The sequence below is a fragment of the Nematolebias whitei genome, chromosome 15, assembly GCF_014905685.2.
Source record: "Nematolebias whitei isolate Nwh7 chromosome 15, NemWhi1, whole genome shotgun sequence".
In the NCBI taxonomy this organism is placed as follows: Eukaryota; Metazoa; Chordata; class Actinopteri; order Cyprinodontiformes; family Rivulidae; genus Nematolebias; species Nematolebias whitei.
In genome coordinates, this window is record NC_056512.1 from 23,024,722 (window position 1) to 23,036,444 (window position 11,723).

The window sequence follows — 11,723 nt, forward strand, 5'->3', positions numbered from 1 at the left end:
CAATTTTAAGTTGGAAAAATAAACTGGAATGCCTCCCTGACCCTGACCTCCAGCACCAACATGGCTGCCCTGTGGATGCTGTGTTGAAACGTTGTTTTCTCTCCAGTTGGTTTCTGTCTCATCATTGCTGCACACAGAGTACTGTAAAACCTCCAGCATGAAGATACAGAGAGACACATCATTATTAACTTGTTTTGTAGTAATAGTTAGCCTGGTCAAATAAAACCTTCAGGTTTTCCAACATAAAACTAAAACCCAGTTAAGTTAAATTATTTCATTTCAGGATCTGTCTTAACTTATGAGATAAATGCAGAACAGCATTTTCAAGCTTCCCTAAACCCTTAATCTTGGCTGTGTGATGAGTATCACCTGCTGCAGCGTTTTCTCCTCCAAGATGGGCACCAATCAGCACACCTGAGGATCGTCATCTTGATGAGGCTCCTGACTACTTAAGGCTGCAGCTAGATGTTACTCATTGCCGGAGCATTTGCCACTGATGGTACACTTCGTTTCTGGCCTATGTTTATTTCTCGTGCTTTAAACTAAAACCTTTCCTCTGGTTACAGCTTACCTGCCTCTGTGGATCTCCTCGTGCCTTGGTCTTCCTTTGGTTCCATGTCTTAGTCTCTGTCGTGTCTTGGTTCCTCTCTGCTCCACTCTCTGTCCCTCGTGCCTTGCTTTCCAGCCACACGCCTCCTTGTCTTCTCGTCTGGAATCCACCTTGGTCCCCCTTTGACCTTCAGCTGGACTGTAAGATAGATTCACTGAATTAACATCATCTCCTCATTTACCCAGCCAGAAACCTCTGACCTTCTCAGGGTCCCAGCTGGTCATCCCTTTTCACTGTAAATAATAAACACTGGCAATTTGTACCCCTGAGTCTTGTCTCGTACCACTCTGGGTTCGCCGAGTCGTAACAGGCTGAAGCTTGCAGTTTGATCATGCAGACTCTTTTTTTCTTTTGGATAACTAATAAGTTTGTTTTTATTTAACTTTTAAAATGATTAAACATACGTTTGTTTATTGTTCTCGGTAAAGAGTGAATCATCTGGTTGAAAAGTATACAGTTTGGTATCGTCAGCATAACTGAAAATATTTATTGTGTTTTATGATGAAACTATTAAGGAATAGCATGTACTCTATTAATAACGAACTGAGTTAAATATCTTAGACAGTCAAAGAATCTAAAACTACATTATTTTAAAACGACTTCCTTCTCTCATAAGAGTCAAATCAAGGTTCTTGTCATTCCACCACATGAGGTACATGGGATGGAACAAAACTGTATACACAGGTTCCCAGTTACATCCAATAAAAGTATAAATTGTAAAGGAAAAACAGTAAAGATGTAAGATATGAACTAAAAAATGCACTAAACTAAAAACACACCAAGCACTATAGTGCAAAAACAATACACCGAACAGCAGCACAAACATGAGTCTGTGTGAGCAGATGAATACGAATGAACACAGCAACATGAAATAAATCAGCAGCATGAAATTAATCAGCAGCACACGTCAACAATCAAAGTGGCATTACAGTGATTTTTTTTCAGAGTGATTTTTTTTCACAATAGCCTTTCAAAAGGCCTTTGAAATTAAAGATCGGCGCATAACTCAATCAGTCCTGTGAGTGAAGAATCTTTCATCTCCAATAAAAATGACTGAATTTCTTTGATTTTTCTTTATTTTATTTGTAATTGTATTTGTAATAAGTGGGACGGCACAGCCAAGCAGTGGTTTGAGTTGTAGCCTCTGCCTCCTGGCCTGGGGTCTCTCTGGGTGGAGTTTATGTGTTCTCACCGTACACGTGTGTTTTGTTCCAGGAACTCCAGTTTCCTCCCACAGACCAAAAACATGCATGTTAGGCTGATTGGTAACTCTAAATTGTCTCTAGGTGTGAGTTGAGTGAGAGAGTGAATGGTTGGTTGTCTCATTTGTCTCTATGTGTCCCTGTGATGAGCTGGAGACCTGTCCAGGGTGCCCAGCCCCCACCCCAACCACCACCTCACAGAGTCACTGCTGGACATGGACACCTGCTTCCCAGTGATCTGGAATGGAGAAGCAGGTAAAGAAAAGTGAAGTAGTTCACTGTATATGTGAGCATAAGGAATATACAGTACCAACCTGTTCTTCAGTCCTTGGGCTGTTTGCAGAGAGTCGTCGTGTTTGAGGCCTGCCTTTTTAAATATGGCTCAATCAGCTGATTTTACACTCAAACACCACAACCTGTCCAGGGGACCAGACTTCACTTCTATAGGTTTTTCCACTTGGATTATTGGGCATGCACCAGGATACAGTTCAAGTTCTTTTGTATTTTATAGGGAGGTAAGCCCACTGCTCAAAGTGCAGCGTGAAACAAAATGTTTTATAAGAATAAAAGCAAAATAAGTACTTTTCAAGTAAGCATAAAGTTTATAGTTTATTAAAAAAAAACAGTTCCTGTAAGTTTCTGCTGGAGTAACGAGTCAGGCAAGTTTTCCCGCAGCCAGGAAACTCCTGTGTTGTCTTTCATTTCAGTCCAAGATTGGCAGCAGCTGTTTCTCTGACAGTTTCTGTGCCAAAAGATTCACATGCAAAGATAAAACATAAACAAGAGACTAATTACAAGAAATGATGCAAACCTATTTACGACTACCGAGTCAAAGTGGAAAAACAGGTCTGTCGTACCAAGAAACGATGGATGGGAGTTACTGTACACTTGACAGCTCGATGGTGAGGAGCGTTGATAGAATGGACGTCGATGTGAGTTTGGATGTGTGCACGCCACAGGACATGTGAAATAACACTGTCGGTCTTATAGCAGGGACTCATCAAGTGAAAAAAAATCTAAAGTGTCTGTTTTCATGCATGTAAGAGTGTAAAGTTTGTGGGACTAAAAATAAATTATTTGTGAAAATTTCAGACGGGGACGTCATCACATTGTAATATAAAGTTACGAGTTAAGATTTTTAAAAAATATATACTAAAACGTCACCTTGAACACAACATAATTCTCCAGACTTTCCTGCACATTTTGATGTATAAGTAGGGGGTTCAAAAGCTGCAGCAGCAAATTTTTAATTTGTCACAAAAGCAAGAGAGTAACACTTTAGTAGTAATAAGGTGCTTTAATGCATATTTTTGACATTATTAGTTACTGAACAAAGAGCCCTAAAAGATTTTCTGTCCAAATAAACCGTACAAGTACCACACCAACACAAAGTGCCATGATGTGGGCCTGTCTTCTCAGAAAAACTAAAGGAGAAATGTGTCATGTATGATTTTAAAATGTTCCCTGCTCAGCAGTGCTTCTTGTAGAACATCACTTGTCCTGTTGACTGGTTAGCTGTTTCATTCAAACTGATTTTATGGCATGACCTCATGTCAGATTTCACATTATGTTATTACAAATGTTTAATTAATGCTACCTTTACTTTAGCCCAAAAAGTTTAAAAGGCTTTGAGGCATGCACATGTTTGACATTTTCTGCTCTGCTGCAGCATGACAGAGATACCAACCTGTCAGTCAAATAAAAATACCTCAACATCTACTGGAGAAGTTTACACGAAACTCTGCAGAGACATTCTAAATATTCAGACAAATAAGACTTAAGCTTAGAACAAAGCAGGCACATCTGAGATGAATAAACCATGGTTTGAAACTGTGACCCTCATGGTTTTGTGTCATCATAGAGTCAGAAGTTCTGACTAACATTCCACTTTTTCTATTTTTGTTGCTTCCAGCTCTGAGTATTGCTGCATCGATGTTTCATTGTCAACATAAGAAAAAACTATTATTAAAGATGAATAAAGTTACTCTGCACATCTGTGTTGTTTTATATTCACGCCTAACTTCTTGGTTTGCAGCCAGCATCTGGAAAGTCCCCCTCCCTCTCCAGGAAATAGATCTCTTTTAAAGGTGTGTGCCCTCCTTCCTGCTTCAGTGCAAGACTTACTCACTGAGCAGACAGGTCTGTACATCTCCACAATGAATCAACTCACGACTGAGCAGGAGAACCGTAAACGTATCCGGAAGGTGGAGAACGCCTTCAGACGATCAGGGATGCCCTTGTCCATTCCTGGTCGGGTTCTGATGGGGGAAGGCAGGCTGTTGAAGCAGGGTCGTAAGAAGCAGGCGCTGAAGGCTTTCTTCCTCTTCAACGACATCTTGGTGTACGGCAGCGTCATTATGAACGGCCACTGGTACAAAAAGCAGAAAATCATTGCTTTGGGTGAGCTACTTCTTCTTGAGTCCAGCTAAAGCTTGAAGAAATTATGTCTTAAATCTTCACAGAGATATAAACTATTGCGATGGTTTCTATGTATTCTGATATTACAGAGGACATCAAGATCGAGGACTTGGAGGACAGCGAGAACATGAAGAACCAGTGGTTGATGTGCACGCCTCGTAAGTCCTTCTACGTATCCGCCTCTTCGTACGAAGACAAGCGGGCCTGGATAGATCACATTCGGGACTGTCGGAGCAGAGTGCTGGAGGACACAGACATCCAGCCGGGCACCAACTTCGCCATGTCCTGGATTCCCGACAAGAATGCCCAGAAGTGCATGCGCTGCCTCAAGAAATTTAACGCAATCATCTGGAGACACCACTGCAGAAAGTGCGGGTTCGTGGTGTGCAACGAGTGCTCCAAGGAACGAGAACTCATCGAGTACATCGATTCCACCCAGGAGGTGAGAATCTGCAAAGTCTGCTACAACAAAGACGACAGCGACGACGACAGCTCCCGCCAGAGGGGAGACAGCTCAGGGATGCATAGCTCCGAGGAGGAGGAAGGAGCCATGTCCGGGGATGAAGAACAGGTCCAGACGTCAAGCAGCTGGCTGGACACCAAAGACGGCACCTGGGGGCGACTTAGCACAATCTATTTGTAAACAGGGACTTTCTTATACTCAATGAAGTCCAGGATTGAAGTCTGTATTGTGCATACAGCACATGACATAAGGTCGAACAACAATCAGTGGTAAAATGATCTGCTTTTTACCTTTTGATAATCCACACAGGCCACACTTTAGCTGCCTTAGAATCAATGTTTTATTTGATCTAACGTTTAGATTATCACCATTTGGTTTGTAACAGTGTGAAATGTTGGGAGGTTCCTTTAAAGGTATATGAACTTTTCTGTGGTCCCTACAACAGACACTGCGAACGTTGGCTCAAATGTAACAGTTGTGTTTTGTCTTTCCGAAATCTAGCAGATTGCTACGTGTATCAACATCAAATTGTTTGTTTATGCGTTGGAACAAAACCAAAAAAATCAGCTTTATAAATTGGCCATCAGGCATCGTATTGGTCATGGAGAAACACCAATCTGTCGCCCTCTATATCTCATAGTACTTCTTTATTGTTTCATTTAGGTTGTGTATGAGAAAAAAAACAACGTATTTGCCTTCTATCTGTAAAAATGCCACCTATAATCAAATTTGAACCTTTTTAACGAGATGAACGCAGGCTGGTCACCCATTAGGGTGCGGTTTGACGCCGGTCAACAATGATCTGTTTTTAGTTTGTATGAAGGTGTTGATTGATGTGAAAGATTGGAATAAAAAAAAAATCTGTTTCAGAAAATGGATCCTTCCACCTAAAACAAGTTTTAACACGCAAAATCCATGTAAGAATGTGAAGATGTATATATTTACTTTGCATAATTTTAATGTTTGCACTGAACTCACCTTTTGTAAAATTTTTTAAAATCAACTTTAAGCACTTTATTGCACGCTGCTGTGTTTCCAAAGTTCTGCATTTGTAAATGTTAATTGTTGTATATTTAAATATTGTTTTCTGTATGAAATTTAGTGAAAATAAACAAAATGTAGTCTACTACAGCATGTTTTTGTCTTGTGTAAGCTGGCAAAGAAGTGACCTATTATTTTTTGATGATTATATCTTTTGGCTTCGCTACAACCAGAATACATTAATGATCTCCTCAGCTTGATGTCGTGACTCACACAAACCGGTTCATGACAGAACCATGCTGCGTTGGACCGTCGTCATGGCACATTTGTCATTACAAGAGAGCCATGTTAAGGTTTCTGACACATTCACATAAACATTGGAAAACTTTTATAGTTTTTCTCATTTGTTTACACACATTTTCTGAAAGCACGCCTCATACTCGCAGAACTCTACACACAAGTGAAAAAAACCACACACACACACACACACACACACACACAATGGGCAAACGCCTCAATTCTCCTTCAAAATGAAACTTTACATTCAAAACAATGTTATCTCTTCTCAAAATGGTATTTTGTTCACGGATGACGCATAAAAACCATCATATGAATAGACATTTATAAGAACCAGTTAAACACTGATGTACTCTGTGTAAAACACTTCTATACAATCGTCATAATGACAGGCCCTTCTTTTGTTCAGTGTTACACTTAGTACAGATAGTACATACATCAGTGTGTTGTAAAATATCTTAGAATAGTATTTTTACACTCAGAACACACAAATAAACGGTAACACACACACACACACACACATCCATCCATCCATTATCTTTAACCGCTTTACCCGATTGCTAATTGTAAGAGTGTGTGAACTGTGTTTGTCCATGTTATGAGTCAGTGTGCCTAGTAGGGTCATACATTTTAGAATTTTGAATAACAGTTTGTTCCTTGTGAAAACAAAATGTTTTTTTCATGAAAATTGTGCCAAATGCAGCAAAATTGTGTGTAATGTTTTGAAAAAAGTGTGTTTTAGAATGGAAATTTGAAAGTAAAGCAGGAATTGTGCTTGTAGTTTATCAGAATTAGTTCAGGGAGTTGGTGCATGAGTTGCATGTTGTGGTCATCGTGTCTCAAGTACTAGAATTTGTGTGTAAACTATTCAGAAAAACTGTAATACAAAAGGAATCAAATAAACTGCAAGGTGTTGTGCTTGAAAAACAACACACTGGTTGACCCACATCCTAACTGGGCCTTCCTGAAAGCAGAGAAGAAACCCAAACAGGACTCCAGTCAGCCATCAGGTGAAAAGGAGGAACCCAGACCCAGACCAGTGGTCATTCCATATGTTGAGGGAGTATCAGAGAAACTGAGACGTTTACTTTCTAAACATAACGTCCCAGTGGCTTTTAAACCCCAAAATACATTAAAGACTGGTTCATCCCAAAGATCCAGTCCCCCGGCACAAACAGAGTAATGTTGTGTATGCTGTTCAGTGTCAGGAGGGCTGTGATCAGTCTTACATCGGGGAAACTAAACAGCCACTGGCCAAAAGGATGGCCCAGCACAGAAGATCAACATCATCAGACCAGGACTCTGCGGTCTACACTCATCTCCAGGCCAGTGGTCACTCTTTCAAGGATGAAGATGTTCACATCCTGGACAGAGAGGAACGATGGTTTGAGAGAGGAGTAAAGGAGGCCATCTTTGTGAAAAGAAATCGTCCATCGTTAAACAGGGGCGGAGGCCTCCGGGTTCAACTGTCCCCCTCTTACAATGCGGTGATTGCTAGTATCACTCAGCCCTCTGTGAATAGTAAACAGCTGTCAGGCTGCATTGTTAGGCTGATGGTCCTCATTTATCATGTGAACAGCTAGTTCTGGCTGTCAGCAGCAAACTGGTTGATCCACTATGAGAAGGTGCTGTTTAAGGTAAATAATAAATGGACTGTACTTATATAACACCTTTTTATCTTGTCAAGATAAAGCTCTTTACAACACAATCTGTGCCCTCATTTATCCATCCATACAGCACTCTACTAGATCTCCTGATGCATGCTCTACTAGATCCATACACTGATGGGACACACATCAGAGGCAATGAGGGTTCAGTGTCTTGCACAGGGACACTTCAGCATGTGACTGCTGGTGGACTCTCTCGCATCAACTCTCACATTGGAGGATGACTGCTCTAACCACTCAACCACAGCTTCCTATTTGTAAGACTGAGTTTATTGCAGTTCCTCAGACTGACAAAGTCTTTTGGGTTAAAGACAAAATGTTTCAACAAGTTTTTTTTTTTTAAATCAATCCAGAGGACCTGACTTAACTTTGTTAGATTGTCAGAATAAAGTTTCCAGAAAGAATGTTGGCTAAGAGACACCCCCCCACCCCCCACCCCCACCATCGCAAACTCTTTATCATGCTTGGTCAGCGTGTGGAACCCAAAGTGCAAACCAAAACACAACGTGGCTCGGACGTAAAATATCAAAACTAATTTATTTACAAAAAGACAACAAAAGGCTGATGTGGCAGCAAAAAATCTCACAAACAAACATCACTGGAAGACTTGAAAGAACAAACATGGACAGCTCGTGAAGCCCAACGTACAACTGACAGAAACTGTAAAGGGACAGCAACAAGGGAGAAACAACAAACACCTGGCTTGATTACAGACTGGGGACAGGTGAGAGTGAGATAGGTAGAAGTATGGAGAAAACACTGGGGAAGCTAAAACACAAGTAAATCAAATAAGTCACAGAAAAACAATAACGCTCAAGACACAGACTATATGACACTCCCAAGTTTAAAATATTTTGAGATGTTTGTTTAAAACTTTTATTTTGCAAATGTTTCTACTATTGAGGCCTCTAAAGACACATTTACTGTACGACTGTGAAAACATCGGTTTAACTCTCCTGGACTGAAAGCAGCATGGTGACACATCAGTCCGTGCTTCTACGATGAAGATCAGAAAGTGTACAAAGGGTTAATGTTGCACTCTCAGCTGTGTGTGAGCATTTTTTCAGAACTGATTCGTTCTGAAAAAATGCTAAATCTGCTAAATCTTGCATTTGTGCTACTTCTGCATTTGTGTTTTTTTTTTTTAATTATTTTCTTTAACAACTTTCCTCACTGGCTCTGTAACGAGGCGCACGCGTTTCTTCCCTCTCCCTGTTCTCCTCCTGCTTTTTTACTCTCCGTCTGTGCATCGGAGCAGCTCCTATTTTTACACATCTTCCGAAATGAAAACTACTGTTCTGGATCTGACCAACTGGACTTTCAACGCAAATGACAAAATATTTTCAACAAAGCGACAGGGTCCTGGAGAACCCTCATCTGCTCCAATGTCACGCATGCAGCTGGATATATCTCTGGGGAGAATGTGATGTTTCTACCTCTGCTGTCGATTGAGGACGCTAAAATTGCACATAATTGGATTTATGATTTATGGATTATTGAGCATGGACTTTGTTATTTATGATAACAGGCTTCCTGTGTTTGGAATCGTCTGGATCCTGGTTTATCAACATACAAAGAAGATGGCTGCAGCTAATTTGGCCCTCATCAGGCTGCTGCCTATGTGAAGGTTTGGTTCCTGCTTTGAGGACTCAAAATAAGCTGATTTACGAGCTAAACCGTAAGATGGAAGGGATTTGAATCGCAGGCCACCTGCAGCTTTGGACTCATCAGCATGAAACGACCTTGAAGAGGCTCGTAAGCACGAACCAGTAGAATGCACCCTAATCTCGTCATTTCAGACTTTGGAAGTACCAGTACAGACTCAAAGCTGACAAGGAAAAATATTATGCTTGAATAAATTAACAATTGTGGATTATCTGAATCTGATTCCCCGGTTGGCTTCGAAACAAGCCGACATCAATTTCTCCTGGGAAATGTGTAAACTAAGGAAAAGCTTTGTCTGTCGCAACCCCCACCCTCCTTTCCCCATTCTGTGGAGTCTTATCAGAACTGTGCCGGCTGACCATCATCACATCTTATGAAGACAATGGACTGTCTGTTAGTGCTTCATGGACCGCCTCGTCATCAAATGCATATGTAACATGTTCATAATGTGCTGCTGGCAGAGTTTTTTGAATGTCTTAAATCGTGTCCCGTTAGGACAAGATGTGAAGAGATCTTTTGTTGTAATGCCACTATCCTCTCCTCATGGCTTTGTCCCTTTTTCTATCTAAAAAATGTATTCTGTAAAGGATAAGAAGGCTGCGCTGTATAGCAGCAGCTACGTGTACTCTGCCCATCTTTCAGACGACTGTACGTGCATATTCTCGTTGTATCTCGGTGCAATGATAATAAAGCTTATTCTGATTCTGATTCTGATTCTGATCTAGCATTCCTTTCACTTTTAATTCAAGGAGATTAAAATAAACTTTTGCAGAGCTCGTTTATGAAACAGTGTGCTCAGATTGCTTCAGAGTATTCTGAAGCAGCTGTAGTATCAGCTGTGCTGGCAGATACACCTGTAGATTGTTGCTTCTTAGATTCAGATTCTTGGAGCAACATTGTTATAATGTTGATCTTTAATGTCTCGCTATGTGATTATACAGAGTTTCTCAAAGATAATATGTAGGATGGACATATAACAGAGCACATAGAAACTCTTACCATTCAATGTTTTCACATTTTTTGTTACTTTGTTCACAGTTTAACATTTTTTTTAATTCATATCTTAGATCTTATTACTGGGCAGCACGGTGGCACAACTGGTAGAGCTGCTGCCTCTCAGCGAGCAGGTCCCTGGTTCAAACCCCGGTCCAGGGGCCTTTCTGGGTGGAGTTTGCATGTTCTCTCCGTGCATGCGTGGGTTTTCTCCGGGTGCTCCGGTTTCCTCCCACAGACCAAAAAAAACATGCATGTTAGGCTGATTGGTAACTCTAAATTGTCCCTAGGTGTGAGTGAGAGAGTGAATGGTTGTTTGTCTCGTTTGTCTCTATGTGGCCCTGTGATGGACTTGCGACCCGTCCAGGGTGTACCCCGCCCCTCGCACAGTGATTGCTGGACATGGGCACCAGCGACCCCCGTGACCCAAAATGGAATAAGCGGGTAAAGAAAATGGATGGATGGATGAATACACAGTTTAAGTATGTGAAAATTATTTCAGCACAGATTACTTAATTGAACACCAACAGAGAATAAAGATGCCGGCAGCTAACCTGGAAATGTTGAAGAATAAGTTATTTTCTGAAACGATGCACTTGTCGTACCATCACATAAATTTACCAAATTGACACAGATTAAGAGTTTGTGGAGGGAAAGTAGGGTCATCTTTTGTTTTAATCTGGCACAGTAACCAATCTTGTGTTTTAATCTGGCACAGTAACCAATCTTGTGTCTTAATATGGCACAGTAACCAATCTTGTGTCTTAATATGGCACAGTAACCAATCTTGTGTCTTAATATGGCACAGTAACCAATCTTGTGTCTTAATATGGCACAGTAACCAATCTTGTGTTTTAATCTGGCACAGTAACCGTAACAGATCTCTGAACGTGTGAACTGTGACTCAGTAAATGTTGTCAAACCAGTTTCTCTTTTTGCTGGAACCGATAAAGGAACTGCAGCGTTTTCCTGCTGTAAATAAACTCAGACCCCCGAGCTCTTCTGTCTTTTTTGTTATGCAAAGTGAACTAATTATATCATTTGTCAAGTTTCATCTGCTTTATAAAGTAAAGGCTCTAAATACTGCAGACGTGTTAATCATGGCAGCCGTGGCCTGGTGTATCTGAACTCCATCTTTCAAGGCTGCCGACCCAGATGGAGTACCTGGTAACATGCACGGAGCATGTGCCTACCAGATGACTCATACCAACAGGATTTTACCCTCTCCCTGGCCCAAGCAGTCACTCCACAATCTGCCACAATCATACCAAAGAAGTCACCTACAACCAGACCTATGATTAATGATTACTGCCCTATTGCCCTCACTCCTGTGATCATGAAGTGCTTTGAGAGACTGGTTCTTCAGTACATTAAACCCCCCCCCCTTGGTATGAGTCATCTGGTAGGCACATGCTCCGTGCATGTTA

The 11,723-nt window shown here is 41.1% G+C and overlaps 1 protein-coding gene across 1 annotated transcript; it reads left to right on the forward strand.

The window, feature by feature from the left end:
- Positions 1–3,968: 3,968 nt before the first annotated feature.
- On the forward strand, positions 3,969–4,873 carry LOC119421110 (pleckstrin homology domain-containing family F member 1-like). The gene is made up of 2 exons (XM_037688506.1): positions 3,969–4,212; positions 4,320–4,873. The coding sequence occupies exons 1-2, from the start codon at positions 3,969–3,971 to the stop codon at positions 4,871–4,873; spliced, it is 798 nt and encodes a 265-aa protein (XP_037544434.1).
- Positions 4,874–11,723: the final 6,850 nt, after the last annotated feature.

Bases quoted from the DNA above. Each gene is read 5' to 3' on its own strand.
- LOC119421110 (XM_037688506.1), top strand. From the start codon at position 3,969: ATGAATCAACTCACGACTGAGCAGGAGAACCGTAAACGTATCCGGAAG. The intron at 4,213-4,319 runs GTGAGCTACTTC...CTGATATTACAG, and splicing joins GCAGAAAATCATTGCTTTGG to AGGACATCAAGATCGAGGAC.